At 42.9% G+C, this 27,237-nt stretch overlaps 2 protein-coding genes across 8 annotated transcripts in view; one reads left to right on the top strand and one right to left on the bottom strand.

Moving 5' to 3' along the window:
* The window catches only part of RAB17 (RAB17, member RAS oncogene family), a 26,491-nt gene extending 5,300 nt beyond the window's left edge, over window positions 1-21,191 (top strand). The window contains exons 2-8 of one of the 5 annotated variants that reach the window (XR_016441997.1): window positions 2,569-2,743; window positions 4,161-4,312; window positions 8,708-8,833; window positions 10,218-10,311; window positions 11,426-11,513; window positions 11,667-11,850; window positions 20,893-21,022. Coding sequence is in view for 3 of the 5 variants with exons in the window: in XM_090045021.1 (XP_089901147.1) it covers window positions 2,572-2,743; window positions 4,161-4,312; window positions 8,708-8,833; window positions 10,218-10,311; window positions 20,893-21,092 (744 nt within the window). In the remaining 2 variants the exon portion in view is untranslated. Of the gene's footprint in view, window positions 1-2,568; window positions 2,744-4,160; window positions 4,313-8,707; window positions 8,834-10,217; window positions 10,312-11,425; window positions 11,514-11,666; window positions 12,389-20,892 lie in introns of those variants that run through there. The other 4 variants (XR_016441998.1, XM_090045023.1, XM_090045021.1 and 1 more) reach the window with 4 other exon arrangements.
* Window positions 12,392-27,237, bottom strand: PRLH (prolactin releasing hormone). Of its 3 annotated transcripts, none has more exons than XM_090045025.1 (3): window positions 25,342-27,237; window positions 17,913-18,073; window positions 12,392-17,304 (listed from the first exon to the last, which is right to left on the bottom strand). In XM_090045025.1, exons 2-3 carry the CDS (start codon window positions 18,010-18,012, stop codon window positions 17,141-17,143), a joined length of 264 nt encoding a protein of 87 aa, XP_089901151.1. In that variant the 5' UTR covers window positions 18,013-18,073; window positions 25,342-27,237; the 3' UTR covers window positions 12,392-17,140. The 3 variants fall into 3 exon arrangements, with proteins under 3 accessions (XP_089901151.1, XP_089901153.1, XP_089901152.1); XM_090045027.1 differs by having other exon boundaries at window positions 25,441-27,237; XM_090045026.1 differs by lacking the exon at window positions 25,342-27,237 and having other exon boundaries at window positions 17,913-20,049.

Genomic DNA, 27,237 nt, shown 5'->3' with positions numbered 1-27,237 from the left:
AACATGAGACACAGTCTGATGCTAATGTGATTTATTAGAATTTGGTGTAGACTAATTCGGGTTTGAGGAAGGGGGGAATGAGGGTGAACAACCATCAGCACCACTCAGGAAATCAACAAGAAATGAAAACCAAACCTTCCTCTCTGCCCCTTCCCCATCCAAACCCTACAGCAATATAAGAAGTGGTCCAGTGTAGGCATCATGTTTCCATTCTTTACCCAGGTGGCTGCTTGCTCAATGTCAACAGGCTCCCACAAGCTTCTCCAGCCCCTTAATGGCCATACAGGTCCATAGTACCTACATCACCTGCCCTGTTTACCTGTCCACACCAGATCCTACTCCATAAAGGAAGTAGCACCATGTCATGCACCCAGACAAGTTCTGCATGCATATATCTTTTAACCTAGACAAAGTGTTTTGTTTCTTAAAAAACAGCAAAACAATACAAGAGAGACAAATAGATCCAAGAAGCTGCATAAAAAACAATTGTTTAAAGAGTAGTTTATCTTGGTACATACACCATAGTCTTGGCTACAAGACAAAAAATATATTTGGAGTTGTACAGTGCAGCAGTAAATATCTCGCATCTACACGTGTGGCTTTCTTAGGCTGTGGGAAACTAATAAACTCCGCAGTAGCTGAGTAGTTGTAAATAAGAGTACTCATCTTGCTTTGGAGTTGTTTACTCCACCACAGTGCACATGTAGACATAGGGGCTGGCTGGGGCACGAGGGTACTTTAGTATGTGGGGGGGGAGGGCTGCCTGCTGGCTAGTCCTGCACTAAAGCACCCTCATTCCCCAGCCAGCCCCTTCACAGCATGTTGAGCCAGGAGGGAACAGCCCCAGACTGGCATGCTGACCCCCAGGATCCTCTGTCAGCTGGGGCTGCTCCAACCCAGCTCAACATGTAGTCTCAAGCACATATTCAAATGTGGCGCCTGGGAGCAATAAACTCCAACTTTAGCAAGTTGAAACAAAAAATAAGCTGACAAACATAGCAGATGTTACTGTTTGAAGGTTATTAATTAACTTTGTGATACAGTATAGTTTTTGTTTCACTTGCACATTTTAGACCAGATCCCAGACTGCCACAAATCAACCTTGCTCCAGTTTAGATAGCAGTTCTATGATTCTAACAGAGTTATGCTGATTTAAGTGAGCTGAAAATCTAGACCTTGTTTTATTAAATGCAAAAGGCAGCCAAGAGCTCATTTCTTGGTACTAAAGGAAGAACACCACACAAATGCAGTAAAGCCTCAGGTTCATCCAAACATATCATAGTTTCAGGGGGCCTTTGTACATGCCACAAAATTGGTTTTTAAAGCAGGTTTCATGCCCTTTTGCACTGTTTTAATGGTGCTGCTGTTTGCACATTTGGCAGTGTATTGCACATTAGATGACTCTGGATGTAGCAAAATAAAACACGTCTCTGAGGTGTTTTAGTTTGCTACCTTAGTAGCCACAGAGAAAACCAATGGGCCCTGTGCAGCTCAGGGGTGTACAGACAGCCCAGCAGCAGTCCATGTAGGCAGGCTCCACTGAAGAAAAAAAGCAGCAATTCATTTAAAAAAATGTTTTTCACTCCCTGGAGCCTGCCTATGCTTGAGCTGCGTGGGGCCCAATGCTTCCCTCTGTGGCTGCTGTGCCCCCTGGGACCACTCGAGCTGACTTCATTTCACACACACAGCAGGGATAGAAGCCTGTCCTGGCTCCCCAGCCAGGGGCAACTCTCCGCTCCAGCTCCTGGTGAGGCCCCTGCTCACCAGCCTTCTAGTGACAAGTCACAGCTGTGCAGATGGGGGGCAGTCAGAGAAGGTTTTTAGCTTTAAGGCATGACTGCTCCAAACTCAGACTAGCACTAACACTGATCAGCATTTGAGCAGGTCAAAGTGCAGTGTGTAACAAGGCCCTAAGAGCTATCCTGCTGACAAAGGTGAACTGAAGATGGTGTCAGGTCACCAGATAGCCAATAAGCATTTAAATATAGGCAGCCCTGAACAGTCAAGAAGCATGAAAATGTGTTCCCCAAAAGCCATTGGATTTATAAACTGAAAAAGCATGAATTTGCACTTTAACTTCCTGATTTGAGCCTTCCTGGTCCACTTGGGTCAAGTTCTGAAACTTCCCTACAGCTTTGAGGTCTCAAAATCTTTAAAACAAAACCAATTCTGATCTGTAGGAGCTGGGGCTGTAATGGACAGTAAACACAATGTCTTCCCACTTAAAATATCCACAAGCAATATAGGCAGTGATTTGTAAGCGAAGCAAATAATATACTAATGAAGACTTGTATGGGCTGGGAACGTACTGATAAAGCACTGGAAAAGACAGACCCCATACAGTGTGTGCATCTCACTAGAATTTCATTGTTCAAGAATGTTAAACTTCAGTCATGATACTAATTGAAATGGAGGTAGAGGAAGAACCAAGTTGAAGCTACATCTTCCATTATATTACCTGGAAAATTAAGGCCCTGAGCCTAACTCCTCTGGATGCATGCAGATTCTCAGCTGAGGGACATCAGGCTCACTGTGAACACATTTTAAATAGGGTTTGTTTCTTTGCAGGATATGGCACAGAGAAAAATGGGGAAGGAGATGACTGTCACCTCAGATGGATATCACTCAAAGCCAACCTATGTTTACAAGGTGGTTCTCTTAGGGAGCATGGCGGTGGGAAAGTCAAGCTTAGCCTTCCGATATGCGAAGAATAGCTTCAGGGAAACAATGCCAACTGTTGGATGTAAGTAAACAGTCACAATATGAAGGATCCACCTTGCAGGAGGCTAAAAGCAGGAGACTCTCTACTGAAGTTTAGGGCACTACAGGAGTGCCTTCATTGTAGTTCAAGGGCCTCAGAGCTTTTTAGCAGTTATGGGTTCTGTTTCTACTGTAATGATCTCTTGCTTTGGCAGCAACATCACATCCAGGTAGAAAAGAAATTTGCTTTGCCCTTTCAAATATAAATTAACAATAAGATGCAGAAAATTCTGGTTGAAGCAGATCAAATTGGACACACTAGACTGTGAGACTTGCATATTTTAAAATGAGGTAGGCCTTACCTGATATTGCCTTTTATGGCTATTCAGAGAGTTACACAACAAAGATTTTTGGAATTTAAGCAAGAGGCTTTCCCTATTACTCTCAATTCCCACAGACGTTCACTAGCAGGGAGACTTCAAATATAGCCCTGAAGAGAAATGTCTGGGAAACAGCTGAAGCAACAGAACAAGAAAGCATAAACCTGGAACAGAGCACAGGTCTTAATTGTGGCATGAGAGTGACATCTAGTGATTGTTTTCAGGTGTTCAACACAGTGTGCAGGTTGGTGACAGTCTCAATACTGCCATTGGCAGTTTCTGTGGAACATACCGTGAGACAGACTTTCCCCCATACAACTAATGCTTGCTCAGAATTAGACGTAAGCCTAGATTTTGCTTTTAACTTTTGAGCTAACAGCCCTCACCTCTCACAAGGGTTAAGCATATGCAAGTGGATTTGAATTCTGATGTCTCATCACACACTTTCACCACATCTCTTCAGTGAGCGCTCCAAAGATAAAAATTACTAGTGAGATAACACACAACGCATTTACACCCGTGTCCCAGTGGTTTTGTACACCAGGATCTGGAGAAGAAGGATCAGTTTTTCTCAAAGTAGTAAAATGTAGGCTACTACTACAGTAGTCTACTCCTGTGTGTCAAGGGAGCAACTAATAGTTTAAGAGAAGTGTTAAACTGGTATAGTCAGCTAAAACTGACTAGAGTTCCAGGTAATACATACACCAGGGAATATAGGCACTGTGTTTTTTCATGCAGTAACTTCACACTGAAATAGCGTTTCATTTTTACATTTGTGTGTACATGTGCCTGGTGGGCTGACAATTCTGCTGAAGTTTGCTGTTTTAATACGCTGGTGTTACTGGGCGTTAACTGAATTTCACTTGCATATTTTTTATTATTTCCCACATTAAAAAGACACAGGCTTTCCCAGTCTCTAGCAGCTTAATTTGCTCTCCTTCTAAAAGTAATGTCTAAAGGGTTTATTGTTCAACCTGAGCCATCTCTTCAGGCAGCTCATAGTGGACAAAGATTAACATTCAATACATGTGCACAGAGTCTTCCAAGTGAAAAGTACCGCTGCCTTGTCATTTCTTTCAGGTTCTTTCTTCAAACAGATGATACATTTAGAGACTGCCAATATTATGTTTGAGATCTGGGATACTGCCGGTCAAGAGAAGTACCATAGCATTTGTCATCTTTATTACAGGGGTGCTAGAGCTGCTCTACTGGTATATGATATTTCTAGAAAGGTAAGACTAAAATCTTGTTCATCCATCATCAGTCTCCAACTTGCCATGGTATTCTGCTTAATTCATAATAATGCAACATTACTAGTATGCCATAATCGTTATAGCAAGCAATGAACCAAGGTTCCTTTCTTATAGTGTGCTAAGAGGTAACTGTTTATACAGGTACATCATTGATGTTTTCATTAGTTTAGTTAGTAAATATAACTTATTTCAACATATATTATGGAAGACAAGTCACTACCGCACTTGATAGTGCCAACAGGAATGACAAGAGAGGTGGGTGGTGTAATGAGAAAAACTCTGTATAAAGTTCCCTATTCTAAATGACTGGCCTCCCTGTTCTACAAATAGAGGTGTATACTCAAGGCCAGACAAACAGGAGAGAAGAGCAGCAAGACTGAGTGAGGCCCTTCTCCTTTGAACTGCAGGGGATTCTCCAAACATTAAAAGTAATACTACTCAAGTCAGCATGGCCTAGTTTTATGGCTTCCCTACCTTTGGGCATAGAAAGGGCTTACATTTGCAACACAACAATATAGCTAAGGACCTGGGAGCTCTTAGGTTATGTTGTTTCTGTTGACTCTTTATCTCAGAGTCTTAGACAATCTAGTCCTAAAATGGCCAAAACAATGGGCCTGTTTCTTCACTTCTACAGTCTGATAAACTGGTTTTTCAACATGCATTTATTTCCTTAAGGCCATTCTGGTACCTCTAGATAGAGCTTTACTGTTTAGATATGATGAATGCAACTGTTGACAGCTTACACAATGTATTATTTATAACAAGAAGGCACAAGGTTAATCTCCGAAAGAAAACAATGCAACGAAAAGACTGGGTTCCAAAAATCAAGCTCCTCCCTTCTTTAGTGTCTGAAAGCCCTCCAGATGTCAGGCGGTAGAAATCAAGTTCCTTGTACTTTTTCTGTAGGCTCTGTCCAGGAAAAGGACATGTGCTATATCACATTTAGGAAATGTTTGAAGCTACCCCAGAGGTGAAGAAGAAGCATGCCTTGTCTACTGACTCCTACTCAGTCCAGGCCAAAGCCTGGAAGTTAGGCAGTAAAGCTGGTTTAGCATGACCTTGAGTACCCTCAAAGGAACACACCCAAGACAGAAACCTGAGAGTAGCTTGGATCATGCATGTAGCATCAGGCTAAACCTAACTCCAGGCTTTGACATGCTGAGTGGCAGAGATTGGGTGGGATGTGCTTCTCAGGGGAAGTCCTAAGCTTCCTATAGAGTCAATTTAAACAGGCTGTTTCTGAGCCTTCTGTTTCCCAGGGCAGGGGTTGTCAATCCTTTGGCCACAGCCCAGTGTCAGTCCACAGCATGGTCAGCTACTGGACCAGAAGTGGCTGTAGACAAGCAAACTGTGGCTCACCAGAGCTGGGAAGAGAGGCTGTGGCTCCTTCTGCAGGGCCCATGGCAGTGCAGGGTTTGGCCCACTCCTTGCCCAGGGGTCGGGGTATCCTTACTTGTCTGCCAGCTGGAAACTCCAGCTGTGGTCAGCTGTGACTGCTGGGCCACGGTTTGCCAGACTGCAGCATAAAAAACTTTGAGAACCCCTGTCCCAGAACAAGGCTGACACTAAGTTTTTCAGTAAAACAAATTCTGATTTGTGCATGGCTACTTAGGGATTTTCTACAGAGGGAACTGAACTGTGCAATGGTTATTTTGAACTATTTCCCAGTGTGGACAACCCTAAATATATGTTAATGGCACTGCACAAACAAATAGTTAATGTATTGTAGACTTTAATTACAGCTCTCTGCCATTCTGTATATACCATACTTATGTGTGAAAAACATTAAACCCTGAAAAAATCTTCATATTCAGATAAAAAATAAAGCCAGAATCAAGGCAGTCTCTGTGACATAAATGTGCATGCAGGAGGAACTGCATTATGACAGTCTGTTATGATCACATCAGTTCCATTCCTTTCCAACAAAATTCTGGACTTTTAGCATGATGATATCACAGTTAGATTCATCACAATTGTCCTCCAGGTCTGTTTTGTTAGACTACTTCACACAGATATATTACATGACCTGATAGGCTAGATGACCTGTTGTTCCTTCTCAATCTCACCAAATACATCTAAGCAAAATATTGGTGCCTCAAGTCCACACTGAACTGTCTACATGCATAAGTATTACTCATACACTGGCAATTCCCTTTCAATCTAGCTGATTATCTGTGGCAGGGAAAAACAACACACACTGTTCACAGCTGGTGTCTTGCTGTGTGGTAATTTGGCTTTTCATGCACAGCACACTTACTCAACCTCCCTCAAATCTCCTTACTTTTTCTGGCATTTTGGGGGTTTTGTTACTCTTTTGATCCTAGGTTTTACTTTGGGAAAAGTATCTCGTTCGAGCCTGGACAGAGTCATATTGATAGCAGGTCTTCATTTGATGTCCCAGCCATTGTCAACTTGACTCTTTTGGAGCCGTGAACCTTAGAAACTGTATTAATGTAATTAAAGACCTGGGCAAAAACAAACAAAAAAAATCCCCTAAACTATCCCTTTACACCTCCTTTAATTTAAATCTGAATTCAGACAGACAGCAATAGAGAACAATTAAACAGGGAAGCTCAGCCACATAAAATTAATACAAATGGTTTCCCCAGTTAGCCACAATTTTATTTTCATTGGCAATACATAAAAACACAGCCACAAAAGCACACTATTGCGACATTACCTCCATGAGGGTCAGAGGGGAGAGTCCTAAACTGTTGTAAAGTTCTAGAGACAATGTACAGTGACAGAACAAATCAAACATATAGGGGTGTGTGAAACGGGCTGTATTTGATTCGGATTCACCCCGAATCAGGGACAGTGATTCGATTAGTTTTTTCTATGCATCTTGAGGTACCAGTGCAGCTTGTAAATGCTGCGATGCTGGGGTGCATGGAGTGTCCCACAGGAGTTGGGGGTGGGGGGCCCTCCACATGCTCAACAGCAAACCTGGAAGTGGACCGGAAGTATTTCTGGTCCAATTCTGGGTTTGGCAGAGAGCACGCCGGGGGCCCCCCCCCCCCGCGCCTCTCTGGCTTGGTGATCGGCCACAGTGGGACCTCAGGTGCTCCCTGATACCCAGGAGGCACCAGTCGCTGAGCCAGGGAGGTGCGGGGGAGCCCCCCAGCGCACTCCCCGGTGGACCTGGAAGTGGAGTGGAAATGTTACTGATCCACTTCTGGGTCTGCTGCCAAGCATGCTGGGGAGCCCCCCATGCTTCTGTGGGACACTCCATGCGCCCCAGCATCTCAGCACTCATGAGCCCCTGCTACCAGAGGCATGTAGAAAAAAAACATTTAAAACTGTCTTCCATGTCCAAATCGTAGCATGTTTCTGAATCTCTCCAAATCAATTAGGAGGGTTCAGAATTGATTTGTAGAGATTAAAGGATCCTCTGATTCAATTTGGATTTGGAGATTTGGCTACCAAATTGGGCCAAATCTCAGCCAAATTAAATCAGGGACCAAGGCTTTGCACAGCCCTATCCAGCAAGTATTTAAAAAGCCTGCTCCATTGTGAAAGAAACAACCTATCTCAGTCCACTATTTGTAATAGGGGCCCGCAATTCAAGTAAGTTCTGCAGTGATTGTGTCATATCTTATGGACACAGGAATGCCAACCAAGGTTTTGGGAGCAGGAGGACAGAGGAGTGGTACATTTCAAGTTATTTCTATACTGAATGACCATTATCTGACCATTGCTAATTATGAAAGGCACCATACACCATTCCTTTTGATATGTTATATTAAGCTAACATGACTAAAATTCATGGAACAAATCTAGAAGACAGGTCTCAGACACCCCGGTGTTCCAGAACAGAGGAAGAGCATTTTACATTCATTTCTATATTACTTTTGGTTGCAATTAGCATAACTACATTACTACAGCACTGTTGGCAAGCTAATTACCCCAGCGTCAACATCACAAAGATGCTACTTTACTTTTCTCACTCAAGGAGGCAGCTGTAAGGCACCTCCTGAGCCAGAAACAGTGTGGCCACTTTCATCAAGCACTGTACTTGGGCAGATTACCTCTCCTTCAAGGAGACAATCCCACACAGCAGTGAGCAGGCTAATGAGCTCTGCTAAGAAGCAGAATTAGTCTACTCATAAGCTCCATATGCACGTAGGTATGAGAAACTGGTTTAGGAGGCAGCTTGTAGCTGCCTTCCAAATTGTAAGTAGTACAGCCTCATACTTCCAGTAGGTATAGCAGTACCCTGTCTAGTGTTGACCCAGAACCATTTTTTCCAATTTGCAACAAAAATCCTGTTTCAGGGGCTCCTCGACAGCACAGCCTCAAAATTCAGGATGGTTAGTCACTTTATTGTTTACCAGTCTCTTTCGGTTTACAAGAGCTCCTCTCTTCTTGTTCCAGGAAACTTTCAACAGAGCAAAGCTGTGGTTGAGGGAATTAGAGAAGGACTTTCTTCATGATGAAATAGTGATCATTTTAGTTGGCAATAAGACAGATCTTGCGACTGAACGAGAAGTCACGTCAGAGGTAAATGGTATAAATTGCATCCAGAGAGAGAACTAAACATTTGCTATTTTTAGAGGTGCAATCTGATGCCGTTCCATCAGCGCAGAGGGCGCCTTTCACATTTAATAAATTACAGATAAACACGTAAGTTAAACTGATAGTCTAATGAGTGAACAAAGAAAAGTCTTATGTACTTGTGTTGTTAGTACCTCATTAATCTTATCTTGCATGGTTTCAGTTCATAACTTTCCAAAATGTCAGACTTAGTAAATGTGGTAGATTTGATTTTCAGCCAGGGCATTTTTTTTTAATTTTTTTTTTTTTTTTAAGTCTGCACATGTGTTTCTATTGTGTCTTTTCACAGATTTTTATGTATATTGCAATGGTAGCTTCTGTTGTCCTAGTATACATACAACCAGGAAGTTGCTAGAACCGGTGCACTACTTTGTAGAGATTCAGTGTTAGACAGAGTGCGCCCACGGCTGACAGGCCTCAGCAGGAGATGAGCTGGCAGATGGCCTGGGTGGTGCTGTTGTGATACTCCTCCTCTGGGGGTTAGATACAAGGCTATGACAGATCAGAAAAGTGGGAAAGGGATTAAGGAAGGAAGAAAAAATGTTTTAAAAAGCAACAGAGAGAAGTCGCCTTATCACCAAGTTTCCTGGTTCATGCATCTAAAATTATAGCATACGAACAGTTCATTAACTTGTTTGTTATTTTAAGTACTCTTGCCTTTAGCTGAGGAGTATTACAGATTCTCTTTTTCATCCCTTGCTTTGAGAAGGCACAACTCTGCACAAACCAAACCATCTACAAGGAATTTTGCCCTGATGCTTATTAGTCAATGTTGTGTTTTTAGCCCAGGCAACATGAGCAAATATGTGCTTCCCTCCAGGTGCATCATAAAAGAACACAGGCATGGCATAACCAACGACAGCAGCCCATCTTCTCAACTCATGCTCCATTTTGCCTTACTATTTAGCCCTCTAGAACAGAACAGTAGCAGTCGCTGGAACATTACTAGATTCCCAAAGCTGGGGGAATAAAATCAGTGTAAAATAAGTCTACAAAGCTCCTTCTTAGCATGACTAAACAGTTTTAAAAACAACACAAACAAACAAGCCCCCCCTGCAAACAACAGCACCCCATTTCAAGTTTTCTCTGGCCTCCAGGGACAGAGTGCAGTTCTAGGGCACGTGATGAGCTCTGTTCCTTCATCATGGCTTAACTTGCAGGCTTGAGGACACGCAAAAGTAGGCGGGGCTTATTTCTCCTGAGTTCCCCCTAATGTCACCCTGTAGAGACTTTATCTTAGTAGCCCAGCTGAAACTGGCAAGGTATCATTACAGTTTAGAACATGCCTAGTCTTTTCCATTGTAACTTTCCTTCTGTACCCACCAACTAGGAGGGGAAAGAATTTGCAAGAAGCAAAGGCCTACTGCATGCAGAAACATCCGCAAAATCCAACCACCAGGTGACTGACGTTTTTATGGCCATAGGTAAGTTCAGAATAAGCAGCTGTTGTAATTAATGGCAAAGATGCTGTGGCCTATGTATGTGGTTCTTTGTCTTCTGTCCTTCAGAGAGCTGTCAGTCTCACCCCTTATGTCCAGGAATCATTGAGTTTGAATCATTTGATAGAGACTCACAACCTGGAAAGCTCAGCAATATTGTGCTCCTAGGGACAGGCATGAGGTGACCAAGTGCACTCTTGCCAGCAAAACACTGTCATCAACAGTCTGCAAGACAGACCCAACCAGCAACCTCCCTGCTTAGAACAGAGACAAGCTGCATCACCACATATGGCAGCAGAGAAAAGTAAATTTCCAATGCTTCACTTCTAATCAGAGGATGACACTTAAAATAATTAGCTTACAACAGCACTCCTCAGATTGGAATAAGTGACAAAAGGAAGAAGTGAGAAAGCAGAGTGGAACAAACAAACAAGGAATGAGGAATAGGAAGAGGCACCTGCACCCACTTCAGAAACAACACCACAACACAACCCTCAACCCCAAGCTCCACCACTCCCAAAGCAAACACTCCTTAACTGAGAAAAGCAGAGAGGTTACTATGCAACTGCAATGATGTGAAGTATTACTTTTATTATCCATAACATGGAATCCTAAGGATATCTAGCAGTATAATTTAAAACGGGGTATGATACTCAGAAGTTTGGGAGACTCCCCAATTCTGAACTTCCAAGGTCACCAGGTAGTGTCCCAGCAGGTAGCCCTTCAGTCATAAAGCAAGAGGGGACTGCCAGGCTCCTACACTCATGAGTTATAATCACTGGCCCCAACAGCTCCAGGGGCTGATTGTTTCTTCCTGCTCATCGGGTTCCACTTTAAGCCTATTTCTATCTTCACCGCTGTCAGACACTATTTCCTATTTGCATCCAAGTATAATGCAAGAGTACAAATAATCTATCTAGTTCATTTACTCCCTGAAATTAACTTTTATAGGATGTAAATTAAAGCCTTGAGCAGGTTGAGAAACACAGGGCCCCATATCCAGCTGAAGTATTATATGCTGTATCCCCTCTCTTCCTCCCCACCCTCAAACAGCTCTCAGTAGTTCCATAGCTTCATTGACAAACCACTTCTACTGCAGGACAGGTAATGGCAGCTGAACAGTCTCCTCAGGACCTTTCTGCCTGGCTGAGGATGGCATATTCCAGCTACACCACAGTCCCTCCCTGGTAAGGGAAAGACATCTGGAGAATACTTACTGTTTTCACAAACAGCCAGAAAGTTGTAGTAACAATCTGAACTGGGTCCAGGGATTTGGATATAGCATCATTGCAGCTTAGCCGAGAAAGATTAACTTTTTTTTTTAATATACTTTTTCATAGCTCAGAAATTATTGCAACAGGAGCAACAGGAGACTATGCCAGTCCAGTCTCAGTCCTGGAAGAAGTCACGTGTGGATCTGAGAGCGCCAAACAGTAACCAGATTAAGAAGTGCTGCAAGAGCTAAAAGGAATGGCAGTCTGGCCTAGATTTACCATTAAAAGGGGTTTAGGGGAAAGGGGGAAGGTGAGTGTGCAAAGACAGGAAGAAGGGAGGCATTACATATTGGGCTTAGTGTCAATTTTGATAGGACAACAAAGTCCTTATGATGCAACTGGAAGATTATATATTTATTTTTTATTTTCACAGTATTAGTATTAGAATAACAAATTTTCAAATAGAAACAAGGGCAAGATATACATGAGCTCAAAAAGCACTGCCAATGACCATATTTTCTGTAAGAAATGTCTGCGTTGTATAAGAATACAATATCTAGCATCACCATAAAAAAAAAAAAAGACAACACTTAAGACAATGTTCTGCCCTCCCCCCGGCCTTCTAAGTTCCACAACACACAGAGACAACTTTGGAAGAAGCTACTAAATCACGTATGCAAGTAAGGCACAGAATATGAAGTATGATCAAATTAAGATTTCTCTACAAACTCTATAGCAGATGCTTTCTTGAACATACCATGATTGCGGGGGGGGGCGGGGAAGGGGAGAGGAGGAGTTCAGCTGGGGATTTCAGAGCCCGCAGCTCCTGGAATCAAATTAAAACTAAAATTCTTAAGTAATCATTTAATGGGAAATTTTTTAGCCCTGATGACTATGGAGGAAAGCACAAGAATAAGAACCAGAGCAACTTCACAGATCATCACCAAGACTCAAAGAAACAAAGGAACAATTGAAATATTAAGCTCTTTGGGGGATCCTGACTCAGGATTTGAACGTTTGAGGTTGGCAGTACTGCTGTAGCATATATTTATCGAGGTGGGGGGGTGTGTGTGTGTGTGTGTGTGTGTGTGAAGTGGGGGAGGAGGTGTGAGTGGGAGTGGAAGGGGAAGCAAGGGATATGATGCATTGCAACACAAAGTGGCACAATAACCCTGATGTACCCAGGAGAATCAGGCCTTTGGACAGAAAAAAGGATCTATCCTAGATGCTTCTCAGTATGGTAAAGCTGGTTAGAGGTACTGTCCCTCCCCAATAGTTCTACATTGGGAAAAAGCCATCTTCTACTGGATTAGATAATTTCATCTGAGGAAGTGCTATACTGGTCAGGGCGCTCTTTCCAGTGTAGGCATTTACAAAAAGAGCTCCCAGTATAGCCATTCTAGCAAATCATGTGTAGATTAGAAAGGCAGTCAAGCTACCTTGTGCATATCACATAAACAATTTACAGATTTTCTTTCAACTCATTAAGTTTGGTAACTAATCACAGAAAGCATCATGAAGTAGGGGGCATATCATTCAAAGACCTACTTGTTACTTTCTTCTGCTGGAAAGCTTGCGTTTTTCCCCAAAAACTGTGTGCGCCAAGTGGTGGCTTTTCTTACTTTGAAGATCATTATTAAGAAGTCTGAAGGAACTTTGCTCAACCGTTTTTTGGGGAAAAATCTCATTCCACAGTAGACCAAGCATGAAAAGCTTGATCTGAATGACATGGTCAGAATCACAAGCTTGTGACAACAGGCATTTCTCCCTGAGCCATTTTATTAGCTATAGCAGTTTCAAGTGAGTGGTGCAAGATACTACTATGCAGGGAAAGGAAGTGAGAGATGAAATACCAATGATATCATGTGATAGCAGAATCTGAGGTTCTAGGCATAAACCCATTGCTTACATGCAGGTACCCTCTAGACCTAAATACATACAGTATTTAATAAGCTATCCCAAATATTGTTGGCCACATGCTTCCTTAGGGGTAGGTATGTTTTCTGGATCTTGACATACACAGAAGGTTGTCTGGAGCTGTAGTACCAGGCCTCAAAAGAGACCCCAGCATAGGTGGGGAGGAATGGTCTGTGCCCTCTGAGCATTAGAACAATCTAGGTTCATATCTCTGCAGGCTGTGCACAGGGCTATAAATCAACTTTAAACTTAGTCAGCATGGCTCACAGAGGAAGCTTGGTTTCCAGCAAAGAAAACCAAACTGGGTATTGATTAGCCAGACAGAGCCAGCTGTCAAGTTTCCTGGTCGGTTTCTTTTACCCTTGGTAGCTTAAAAACAAAAGGGAAATTAAACACTTATCTGATAGACTTCTCAGAAGTGCACTCTTCTACTAGAAGTAAAGAAGCCCATCTCCTAGATAGCTTCTAAGAAGGCCAGACAGTCTCTTCCTTTTAAAAACTCTTAAGACCCTTCCTTGTCCTGCTTAAACACCTGCTCTGCTAATTAGAAAAAGTTGAGCTCTGTAATGGGCAGATTGAGCCTGATACCTGGGAATGGTGCCTAGTTCCCTTTGTAGGAAATTAACCTTTTCCCTACCTGACTTACTATGAGACATGCCCATCCCATGTCATGCAGAAGGGTGCAGACTGCAGCACCTCTAGAGCCTTATAACTATACCATCATAGGAGCCCTATGCAAGTCATTCCATTTGCTTAACAGTGTTTCTTTGCAGGAAGTGTTGCACACTTGTATGTGTACTGGATATGTATAAAATTTGCTTCCCTGTGCAACCCAATACTAGTCACAGTTTGTTGCCTGTTACCTATCTTATGACAAACTCCAGTTATCTGCATGTTAAGTGCTTGAACTGTGTAAGTGCATAGGAACTCCTAGTCCCAAATTTGTAATTGTGCTACTATAAGTGCACAATTGGTGAAACTAACTAGGTACCATCAATTTCAAGGCTTCTAAAACAGCCCTGAACTGTCTAGTTCCTGTCAATTTTGAGGCTCTTATTAGAGGCATAAGCCAGTCTGGAAAACAAGACAATAAGCCTTAAATGTCTGTGAAAAACCTGCACAGGCTACTTCTCTAGTTAATGAAAATTGTATACATTAAGTTGGCGCTAAGCGTATACGCCAGGTAAGTGCATAGGCATTGTTAATTCAGCATTCAGCTGAGGGTATGCTTTTAAATGGAGTACACTGTACATCTCTTTTGCGAGTGGAAAATTTTCTTTGCTGCCTTCATTGGGATGACTCCCAAATCACACAGGTTTAAGGGAGGATAATCAGGTCTAAAACCATCCGTTAAACCTCTGTTAGACCCAATAAAGTTATTAAAATTGCAGAGGGTGGACCAAGGGCAGAAAGCAATCAAAAGTCCTTGCCTTTCCTGTACATGCCCTGACTTTGTATTATTATTACATAGGTGCTGGGTGCCATTTTTTTCACCAACACTTGTTAATGCTAGAGGGGTTCAGTTCTTCACTTTTTTCCCCTGAGCACCGGGATACTCTGGGTCCATAGGCCTGCAGGCTATGCAGTAGGGCAATACGTCAACATCAATCTGTGTCACTATAGTTCACCGAGAGGCCAGAGGAACCAGATTCTTGCTCAACTCCCCTTGACATTTTTTGCTTGCCTGAGACCTAGTCTACACTATAATATTTGCTGATAGAATTTGAAGTCCACCATCAAAGTCCCTCTATGAAAGCACAGCTCCTTTCTGCCTCTGCAAAGCAGAGTAAAAGTTCTGTGCTGTTCAGCAGAAAGGACATGCAGACACTCTCAGGGTGAATTTGGTGTCTCTTTCAGCTGCCGGTGCCTTCTTGGGATGCACTTCGCCTTCTTGCATTATAACTGCTCTGGCACCTGGGCAGTCATGGTAGCTATCTGTTATCAGAATTTCTGGGGCAGAACCAGGCAAGTGTAGACAAGGGATGTTTCAAAAAGTATTTTGGATGGTACATGGCATGCGGCAGGGGATGAGCTTCACTGATACAATTTCTCTTATCTCAGCATCTCCTGGCCATTAACATATGGGAGCAATAATTTAGTCAAGCTAGGGACACTCTCCAGCAGTAATCCTATTCATCTGGAAGTCTCCTGATGAAGGTTGGAACACCCACTACAAACTGGTTTGTTGTTTGTTTCCTCTGATTTCTTTCCTCTCCACATACAGAAGCAAAGTAAGTTTAGGTTTAGGCTATTGCTGAACATGCTGGGTCAGGGCCTTGATGTTTTTTATCTACCACATCGTATCATGGCATCCCACCTGAGTGGCTATTCTGTCATAAGCTACAGGGCAGCAATGGTGAAGTCATTAAAGACAACTCAGTGTAATCCAGCAACAGTGTATTGGTTACAAAGGCACAAGAATAAATGGGTATAAACTAGCTATAACTTAAGATTTGGTTGATTTCTAACTAATAGAGTAGTGAAGTTTTGGAACAGCTTTCCAATAGGGCTAGTGGGGACACAAAAAAACCCCCTATGTGGTTTTAAGACAGAACTTGGTAAATATATGAATGAAATGATATGAAGTGGCTACCTGAGGTAGCAGGGATTGGACTCATGACTGAGGAGGTTCTTTCCAGTCCTGTGTTTAAAAGTATGAAGACAGCAGAACATACTAAATTGGAAGTTGGTGCAGACAGGAAGAAAGGACTATAAAGATTAAGCACCATGTTGCTTGATAGGTTTTAAGGCCAGAAAGTGCAGTCAGACCAACTACTGCCTGTGTATGTTGCAGGCAAATCTATGCACACCAGCATGGGTGACCAACTGAAATAAGTGCAAGGTAGAAAAATCAACTGCCAATTCAAGTGAGCCAGACAAATAGAGGGATTGTTATGTGGGTGGAAATGCCTAAATGCCCAACAAGACTTCAGCAGTCTGAATGGCTGCAGAGCCAGATATGTAGGATCAGTATCACTACTGAAATAATCATCCTGAATTACCAGCTTCATAATTAATGAGCATTTCCTTATGGTGTGAGATATTTAGTCGGGAGAGTGGGGATATTTAAGGTTCTACCTGTTTTCAGATAGATTCTGAACCTAGCCTTTAACAGCAGGCTGCTTGGTCTAGTCATCCAGTCCAAAGACAATACTTATAGACGTGGTATTGCGGAGAAGGGAGGCAAGCAATCTTAGGGGCAAGTGTCCTACAGCCATGAGTGTCAAGAAGAGTTATGAAAAGTCAGCTTCATTTGAATCCACAGCAAACAGGTGAAAAGCCAGGTTCTCAGATTTTATTATTGTGCTGATCTGTATAAAAGAGCCCATACTCTATGAAGATCATTAACAATAGGATTTGTATTTCTTTCCCCCACCAGTACAGCTCCAAATTGAGAATTTCTGTTATAAATCATCATGGACATAAAGCAAAAGTAAGATGAAGAGGGAGCAAGTAAAGAAAGGTGGTGGAGGATGGAGGAACAAAAACAGACCAAGGAAAATTGTCCAAACTACTGGAATTATTGACTGCTCTTTGGTTGATATAACATATAGCCACAAAAATACATTGAAATGAGACCAAGCCTTTTCATTTGCCTAGAAGAGAGGGTGGAACATGGAGAAAAGAAAGGAAAAAGGTTCTTTTATTATCATCATTTATATTCATTCTTTCTCTTAGTAATTTCATTCATCTTGGATGGATTCATTGCTTTCTTCTAGAGGGAAGCAAGCTTGCCGATGTCCATAGCCAGATTTCTGGAGGCTCTCCCCAGCAGCTCTCCTCCGGCCAAACCTTCCTACAGGTCGGATCCCACGGCCAGTGTACCAGGAAGGGTCAATGTCGGGGTCTGGAAAACAAAATTCCAGGATATAATGAGAACAGGAGGCTGAGGGAAAGGTCTGTTATACCTGCAGTGTTGTCAGTAGTAAGCAGCCTAGTCTAATGGCATGAAAAATGAAGAGGGCATAGTGGTGCTGCAGAGGAAGGACTTGGGGAGTTGGAAGTAGGCCATGAGGCCTGTCAACTTCATGACTTCAGTTCACTGCATATTTGCTAGTCTGGCTCAGCATTTGACCTACTGATCTCCAAAGTTCATAGGAGAAAGTACCTGTTTGGAGGAGAGCCAGGGCTGAGGAAACAATGTAAGTCCATGCCTGGGCCTCCTTGTCAGGTCTGGCTAGAGCCCCTACATAATGAGCTTTTCTTCCCTGCACAGTTAGCTCAGGTTGTAGCTCAAGTATTGCTACTAGCCAACTCCTGTCCACACGTAACTTGAGTGTAATGGTGTTTTTAACTGAAGCTGGTTAACTCACCAGGACATACTGGCTAAAATTAAGAGCAACATGGGGTGGGCAGGGAGAAGGAGGAGACAGGGATCATTGTTGTTTGGGATCTATGCTTGTTTTCACTAGCTCAGGAGCTGGCCTTGCTGCTGCAGTTAATGCGGGGACTTACTCCTGATTTCCATGGATCGCTCGTGGATTCGACAGTCAGTGTCAGGCAGGTCCAGGCAGACCAGCAGCAGGCACATGAAGCAGGCAGCCCACAGGTTCATTCCTTAAAGCTCTCCCAAGGCCAGTGGCTTTTGCAAGAATTTAGCAAGTCCTGATCCCAGCCTGCAGAACCAGATAGAAGGAAGAGAGTTAAACAGTTATCTCAGTGGGGAACAGGTAACGGTGAATGAACAAGTCCACTCTCTTCAGAAACATGATGGATGATCAGTATGGCCACCCGCACTGCAGGTATACAAAATATCATGAATTAGGCCCCCTTAAATCAGGAAATTGGCTTAAAATGTCCTGGACAGTCAGCTGACCTTTTTGGGTTTCTTTTTTTTCGCCACCTAGGTTCTGACACATTAAGTTGCATGCAGATTGTGTTTTCCATCTTTTTTTGTAATCATGAGGACTAGAAATCTTTAAAGAAAATTCAGGATTCTCCTGGACTCTCTCAGTCCAAAGAATTGGGGATTTAAGAGAAACTGTTGCAAGATGCATGACAGGATTATGAGAATTAGCGACACTGTGATGCTTCTTATTACTAAGAAAATACTAGCAGGTGTGCACACGTAAACACATGCACTATACAGCACACACACAATCCCACTACATACACATGATCCTAGTAGAAGTGAAATTTTCCCATTAAACTTTTCTCAGCCATGTGACTTTATAATCTCATCCCTTTTTTGTCTCTCTCCACTTGTCAGGTTGAGCTTAAAATAAGACTAAAGAACCTCGTCTGCAGACAGATAAAGACCATAAAAGAATTGTGGCCATGTGCAATCAGATGGACACCCATATAATGTCAATTTGAGTGGGTAGTTCCCTACAACTGTGACAGGAGGCCAAGTTCGGGGTGAGGTGGATGTAGGCAATGAGAGCAAGCAGTACATTTCTGTTCAGCTCTCCAGAGTCCTGGAGTAGCTGCTAGCCAGTGGGTTACTGCTAGGACTTGCTCCTTTTAGCAAAGGGATTCTGAATGCAGTGGCAGTGTGGTTAAGATGTCTCACTACAGCATCAGATGTGTTCATTTGAATCTTGCTCTAGACTTGTGCTGAAGGCTGCTCTGAGTTGACTCAGTTGTAAATGGGTCATTCCTTGTTACTCAAGCAGGGGAAATCAAAGGAGGTGAGATGTGTTCCTTGCCTAAAGAAATCGTTGAGCCTTAGTTGACTAGTACAATGGGCTTCTAGGCATAGGATGACCTTTGTCCTTGGTCTGCTCAGAGGTCAAGGGGGTGCGAGTGGATGCCCTGGGTCTAGTATTTGGTAGTACTCCTTCCTGGTGATAGCTGTGCTCTGCATCAAGAGAGGACACCAAGCACCAGGAAAATTCTGTTGCAATCTCTTGTTGTCCATAGACTTGATTCTATAATGTCCTCTTCTCTGAGCTTCAGGACACCCATCTGTCCTGTTGCTAGGGTACTGTCTTACTTTGTTGCTATGACCAGTTCACTTTGCCTCAATTCCCTGGTTCACTGAATTCAGTTACAGCTTGTTCTTACCAGTAGGGTCCCAGGCAGAGGCTAAGGCAGAGGTGGACAAAATATGGCCTGCAGGCCAGATCCAGCCTGCGGAGGTGTTTGTCCAGCTCACAGTGGGTCCCTCGATCCTGCCTGGCCTAAGGACCATCCAGCCATGGTGCATCCTGCTACCCTTTGGTCATGTAGTGAGGCTGGGGCTGCTCCACATCTGGACTGCCTTTCTAGGCAGCCCAGGCAGTGGCAGCTCCTTCTGGCTGCCACTGCTGCTGGCCCTAGCCCTGTGGTACCTGTGTGCATAGCCCCAACCCAGCCTGCCTCTTGCCTGCTCCAGACTCACCTGCGTTGAGCAGTGGTGGTGGCAGCAGGGCAGAAACTTTTCCTTGGTGCAGGGGAAAAGCATCCCTCCCCTTTGCTCCTGCCAGGCATTTCCTGCTGCAACCACTTGCAGCCTACAGGATGCCCTGACTCTCCACCACCATCACTGCCACCTCCAGGTTGGCCAGCAGGACAGCAGTGGTAGCGCAGAGCAGCTGTAGGACAGCCCAGTGTGGGCTCCCAGTGGCTACAGCAGGAAGCGCCTGGCAGCAGCACAGGGGAGGGACTGCTTTTCCCCCATACCGAACGACAGTTTTTACCCAACCACTGCCGCTGCTCAGCACAAGCAAGTCCAGAGCAGGCACAGGTAGGCTGGGTCAGGGCTATGCACTGTGGGGCTGGGGCCAGTAGTGGTGGCAGCCAGGAGCCATCACTGCCTGGGCTGCCTAGAAAGGCAGTCCAGCTGTGGAGCTGCACCCACCTTGCTGTGTGGCAAGATGCTCCACGACTGAATGGTGCCTGGGACAGGCGGGATTGAGGAACCTGCCGTGGGCCAGATGAAGGCTGGTTTATTTGGGCACATTAACTGCACGTGTAGATGTGCCCTCAGAGTAACTTACACTAACTTAGCCTACTGGGGCTCCATATAGCTAGGGACCTTGGACAATGGTCTTTGCTGTAATCTGCCTTCATAGCATTTTGTCTGCAACAATCCCCTGTACAGAGAAATTCCTTCCCCAGGTAGTCCTCAACTTGCAGTTACCTGCCACTTTCAGTTGCCTCCTCTAGGCTTGCTTATATGCACTGACATTTTTCAGGAAAATGTCCACTGCTAATGGCTTGGTAATGGACAGTGACCATCACTTACAGCATTTTGGTCATTTTTTTGTCTTACTATGTATTTAGAAAAGTAAGAAGATTGAACACCCTCTACCTTGTCTGTTGTCTTGCCTCCATAGACCCTTATTTTGCTTACCATGTTGATTCAGTTGCTTACTGCATCCTGTCAGTATTTCCTGGCATACATTAGGCTCCTATTCTGCAAGCTTTTGGGTGCCAGCAAAGCCACAGACTTTGTATAGCACCAGACCTCCTCATGGGCAGGGGTTATACATTTTGCTATGTGTTTGTCCAGAACCTGACACAAAGGAGCCCTATTCTGGCTGGATGCAACTGGAAAAGGAACAGAATTGGCCTAAAGAATCCAAAGTTCACTCATTAGATACAACCAGAAGCATCTCAAGACTCTCTGCTTTTGGGCTCAGTGCAACCCTCCACAACAGTGGAAATGGAGAAACATCCTGTGGGACATTCATGCCAGTATGGTCAGAGTGATTGCACCAGATGGGCACAGGGTAGAACTGTGCAAAACGGCACCACTGGTGAAACTGGCACCAAGTTATTGTTTGACAGATTAAAAAACAACACAAAGTGCCTTTTCTTTTTGTTTCATTTCATTTTGTTTAGTTTCCTTTCTTCTCATGAGTATCTCTCCAGTTGTTTTCTCAGTGAAAAAAGTCATCATTTGTCATATTGAAATGAGACAAACATTGGCAGCTTCCAACTGCTTCATTTTCAAGATAAAAACTCACCCTCCTTTTTTGTGAATCTCCTACTGCACTGTGACTCAGTAGGGTGAGATCTGGAGCAAACAAAACAGTTGCATGGTGGTCACACTTCTCTATCTTGGCATGGGTAGTAGCTTATTTCATATGCTTTATGTGGAAGGTGCTGAGTTGTCTAACAGAATTGACAGGCTGGTAAGTGTGAACTCTGTGGAACCCCCATATTTGGCACAATTTTGAGGGGTTTTTATTCAAATTAAATATTTGTATCCATAAAGCCCAATGCATACTCTGAGTAAGTATTAATGACTGGGACAGTTTATTTAACAGGATATGTTTCCTGGTGGTCCTGGGCTCAGGGCAAGTGGCCCATTCCCAACATGCAATTAATATAATTTATTTGTGAGGCACCAATAAGGAATGTTTCAGCTGATATAAAAATAGAATGTAATGAACTTCGTGATGATTTCCCAGTAACATTAATTCTTTTCCTTTGGTGTTTCACATGCTAGTCATAAAAATTAATAACTATTAATAAAATACTCCTGTCATCATTTTCCCCACAGCTTATTTTTTTTAACTTGCCTTGCTTTGTTTGGAGTTGTGGGTGAATTCCCAGTTTTTTGCCATCTTTAGTGAAAGACATAAGAAAATAATTGCTTGGAAAACTTCCTGATTTATTTTATCATTTCATTGTTGTTTTCCAATTAAGTTACCGGTCCCCTTGAGCACTAAATGTTTTAGAATTGGATGCGTGTCTTCATCACAGAAAATAAATGCCCAAGAAATCCGGCTATGTGAGGAGTCAATATAAGTTTAAGTGTTCATTGTAAGCTACGATTGCAGTGGAAAGCCTTAATGTTTTGTTAATTCTTTCCCTATTACACTAGAGATAGCATTTTAGAAACACTTTCACATTAACATTAATAAAAAGGAGGTTAAGGCCTCAGGCAAAACAGTTATAGGCAGAGACAGTATTTTCTTCTGATAAATCAGCAACTGTTAAAGGGGCAGAAAGACTCCCATTGCCTGCAGAAGACGACTTGATTATTCCTTTGGTGCAAAAGAATCCTTCTATGGAGCATTATGGTTGAGCAGTCCACATCCCGCTCACATACCAGGTGGCCCTGCTAAGTCATAAAAGTTTGGGTGGTAATATAGATCAGCAGAAGAATGGGCATTGTTGACCTGCCCAACTCTATCCTGTAGCTCACCAGTGGTGCTCAAAGGCCATTTATTTGACCTCTCATTAAAACAGAGACTCCATCTGTGTCTGTTTAATGTTAGAGCAACATGCTTTCCATCTTAATAGGACTGTGAGAAAAGGACATTTCTTCTGCCTCTTTGGATACCCTAATCAAATTTGCTCAGTTAATAAGTTAACAGGTGCTTCCTATAAAGCAAACTGTGGGCTCTTCTAAATGCGCAATCAATGCACCTGAATAAACTCCTCCCATAGCTAGATAATGCACAGTTCTTTTCTCTGAAGTTTATTGCTCCCAGGTGCAATGTTTACATGTGCGTGCAGGACCATGCCATGTTGAACCAAGGTGGAGCAGGCCCAGCTGGCAGGGGGCATGGAGGGGGGGTCAGCCTACCAGCCCAGAGCTGCTCCACCATGGCCTAACATGCTGCAGAAGGGCTGACGGGGGCATGAGGGTGCTCCAATGCAGGACTAGCTAGCTAGCAGGCAGCCCCACACTGGAGCACCTTTATATCCCAGCCAGCCCGAGTCACCAAGCAAGCAAAACGCTGGCTTGCATCCATAGATGCTTCTCAAGCAAATCCCAGGACGTCATTCTCCTGTTGTACTCGGCCTTGGTGAGGCCGCAGCTGGAGTACTGCGTCCAGTTTTGGGCCCCACAATTCAAAAAGGATGTGGAGAAGCTTGAGAGAGTCCAGAGGAGAGCCACGCGCATGATCAGAGGTCAGGAAAACAGACCTTACGATGACAGGCTGAGAGCCATGGGGCAATTTAGCCTGGAAAAGCGCAGGCTCAGGGGTGATCTGATGGCCACCTATAAGTTTATCAGGGGTGACCACCAGGATCTGGGGGAACGTTTGTTCACCACAGCACCACAAAGGATGACAAGGTTGAAAGGTTATAAATTCCAGCAAGACCGTTTCAGGCTGGACATAAGGAAGAATTTCTTCACTGTCCGAGCACCCAAGGTCTGGAATAGCCTGCCACTGAAGGAGGTTCATGCACCTACATTGAATGCCTTCAAGAGCAATTTGGATGCTTATCTTGCTGGGATCCTATGACCCCAGCTGACTTCCTGCCCCTTGGGCAGGGGGCTGGACTTGATGATCTTCCAAGGTCCCTTCCAGCCCTAATGTCTATGAAATCTATGAAAACCATCTACATGTGTGTTGCAGCACACTAAATAACTCTGCTGTAGGTTAGTACCTGCCCCAGACAGTACTGTCTTACAGCGGAGTTAATTAATTTACTGCGGTCTAATAGTGCCACATGTGTAGATGGCGACATTTTACTGTGGGGCTAATGAGTCAACTCTGCCATAAAGCACACATGTGGATGCACCCTGCTAGAAGTGAAAAATCAAGCTCTGAAATAAAGGTGCTCTTTTCTACCTTTTCTATCATCGCCAGCAATAAAGATTGTGCCCTTACAAATCACTGTTTGTCAGATCTGCAAGGGACAGATTCTAGCCTCCTTTTCCAGAGCTGACAGGGAAGCAAGTATGACCACCCCACTGGGCCACAAATTTAACTGAGCATATACATTTGCAAGTGAAGAACTTTATTTACAATCATCACACTCACAAGTAAATATGCACTTGTATATTATTACTATGATTATTATTAATACTTTTACTATAGCATCCAGAAGACCCAATCAAGATCATGGCCTCTATTGTGCTGGGAAATTTATTCATGAAAAATCCATGCTCTTGGGAGGTTACAACTTAAACTATTTTCCCAGATGAAGCATGTATAGTAACTAAGGAAGCACTTTCTATATGATATTCAAACGTTACTTTACACTGGATGGAGTGTTATGCACTCTTACTTCTTGAGCTTAAAATCCCCCTGATTTGTAATAGGAAGAATATGTCTCAGGTTAGGAGAAATGCATAAGGTTCCAATTTATTCCCTTGTAGATTAACAGAATGACATTTTTTGACACTGACATCAACAGGAGCAAGAGAGTGCTCTAAAACATAAAGGTAAGATGCTGACCTGAACCAAACCACTACCCTCCTGGGTCAAATAGACCCTCCATTTGGAGAAGTTTAACTTTGGGTCCAAAATTTGTGATTAAGGCCCTAGGTCTATAAGAAATGAATTGTGCATATCATCATTTCACTCTTATCCAGCTTTCCCCTTAATTTTAACTGGATGCAAACAAGCTTCATGCATCTTAAACAACGAGGTTAATGTCTGAATGTGAACCCACAGGCTAGAAATTTAACAGGTATAATTAGCTTTTACTTTTTTTACTACTGGGTGTTCAGGAGCTAACTGAGAATATAAAACCTATAAGAGATGAGAGAGATTGTTTAATATGTACATAGCACACGTTATGGACTCAAACAAAGTCACAATTTTACTTCCTAGGACTTCTGAAAACTGGACACTTTATATTGAATCAAGCATAAATACCTCTTTTGCCATGGAAAGCAACTTGGTTGTAGTGACTACATCTCAGTAATGGGGAAAAAGCAATTTAAAACCATTTAGAAATAAGACCCGAGGGTAGGCTTTCATGTATAGACACCTGCTTTTTATTGCCCATTTTATGGAAAGTGTTGTTTGCTTAAAATTTAAACAGTGCTCACAATGATGTATAGAACACAAATATGCACATGCAGAAACAGTGACAAACACAAAGAAACCTTTAGATAGGCACATCTCCACAGCCTGCAAGAGTCACTACATGAAAGGACAGAGCAACTTCCCCAAGATAAAACATCACACAAAAAAACTTAACAATGGATGGAAAAACAATCCCAACGAATGCACTACGCTTGCAGTTAAAAATCTTTCCAGTTTACCTCTGGGCTATTTCTCTCTTTCCCCACTTTTCTTCAGCAGGATGCCTTTTTCTCAGAGGTGTGCGTGTGTATGACACACAGACCTGCTGAACTACTTACTGTGTGTCAAGCAGGAGGTCTGGAGTGTTCTGCTGCTTTTCTTCTCCAGTCACTGGACTCCACGCGAGCTGGAGATCTCCCGTTTGCCTTTTTTATGCCTTGCCTTAGTGCTGATGTCACAGACACACGCAGCCCGGGACAAAGCCAGGGCATTTTAATGTCACCTCCCCTCCCCAAGACCCATTATATTCATATTTTTTATCAAATCAAGAAAGGGATTTTCATGACTCATGATGGCAATTATCTTCCTTTAGAATTATATATTTTTTCATTTACAGAAATCAGATAATTTAGGAATATGCTAATCTACCTTTTTTAGTAACGTTAGTTCATGCTAAAATGTACTCATCTGTAAATCATCAACTGACACACACACACACACACATATATATATTATGCACACATTTCCAAAGAATCCCACTAAGTTTCTGCATATATGCTATAGAATTAAATTACACAGGTGTAAGTCTCAGTTCTGGTGGGTGCATCTACACATGCACATTTACTGAGCAGTAATCAAAATTACTGTTCAGTAACCAAAAATTGCTGCATAGTACAGGCAGTGCCTACACATGCACACCTGTACTGTGCAGTATATATGGCAACTTATGCTGACTTGGATGTAAATTTGATACCTACATCATGCAGTATCAGATGTACACCTCATTAATTACTCTGTGTGTAGACTGCACAGTAACACCGTGTGTGTGGACTGACTTAGGACTAACTTTAGGTCCAAGTCAGTCCACATGCAGTGTTACTGCACTTTAGTAGCTGCAGATGTAGAGACACAGTAAACCTGCTTACTGTGCAGCAAGTTTAATGCAACATAAATGCATGTGTAGATGTGCCCAGTTTGTTCTTTTTTATGAGGAGGTTGTATCAAAATAACTACATCACTATGGTTACAGTTGAATAAATTGCCTTGATAAAGACCAGCTCCTCTAGTATATGCAACCCAAACTTGGGCCTCAGTCCTGTGATTTGCAATGCTCTAGCAGACTGCAACACCTGCACAAATATTCTTTTACTTCAACAGCACCCTGACTGAGACCATCTGTGCATTACCATGTTACAAGTGGTAAGAGTGGGGCCTAAACATAAAGTAAACAAAATTACCCCTCCTCAATAATTAGAAGAGCAACTCCCTACATTCACCTGGCTTCTTAGAAGCATAACTATTGTAGACACAACAGAATAAGCATGTGATAAAGATAAGAAGACAAATCTTTGGGGCCAATAATCGATTACTCTATAAATGTTAAAACTATACAATTCTATATTCTGCCCTTATATGTCCTTGTAGCACAACGTTCCCAATACAATAAGGCTGTTTTAGGACCTTCAGTGGTCCCTATCCTACCAATTTAAATAAAATACCTCTTTTAAAACTCTAGAGGAGGATTTATGATGTTGAGGATTCAAGTTCTCAGCACATCAGGGAGGTTTTGCAATATGATTAGACAAATATAACAAACTCCAGACCCCTATATTTCAGGGTATTATAATATTGGAGAGTCATTTTAGAAGAACCGCCACCCCTTTCCTTTAAAGCATTATTTCTAATGCATTTGGGTTGAGATAAATCTGAGCTTTTTCATTTACAAAAACATAGAAAATGTTTAGAATCTGGTTTGGAGAGTAAATCACCACACAGGATTGGGCTCTTCCAACTTAAAGCCTTTTCAGAAGTTGACAGGTGGGTGAAAAAAATCTCTTAAAATAACTACACGTCAGAAAATGTTCCTATTATAGCAAACATGAACTCTTAATTAACTTTTCTTTCGGTCCCTTGTG

Source organism: Crocodylus siamensis, chromosome 4 (genome assembly GCF_052110815.1).
Source record: "Crocodylus siamensis isolate JL-2025a chromosome 4, ASM5211081v1, whole genome shotgun sequence".
Taxonomy (NCBI): domain Eukaryota; kingdom Metazoa; phylum Chordata; order Crocodylia; family Crocodylidae; genus Crocodylus; species Crocodylus siamensis.
This window is presented reverse-complemented; position numbering and strand designations above follow the sequence as displayed.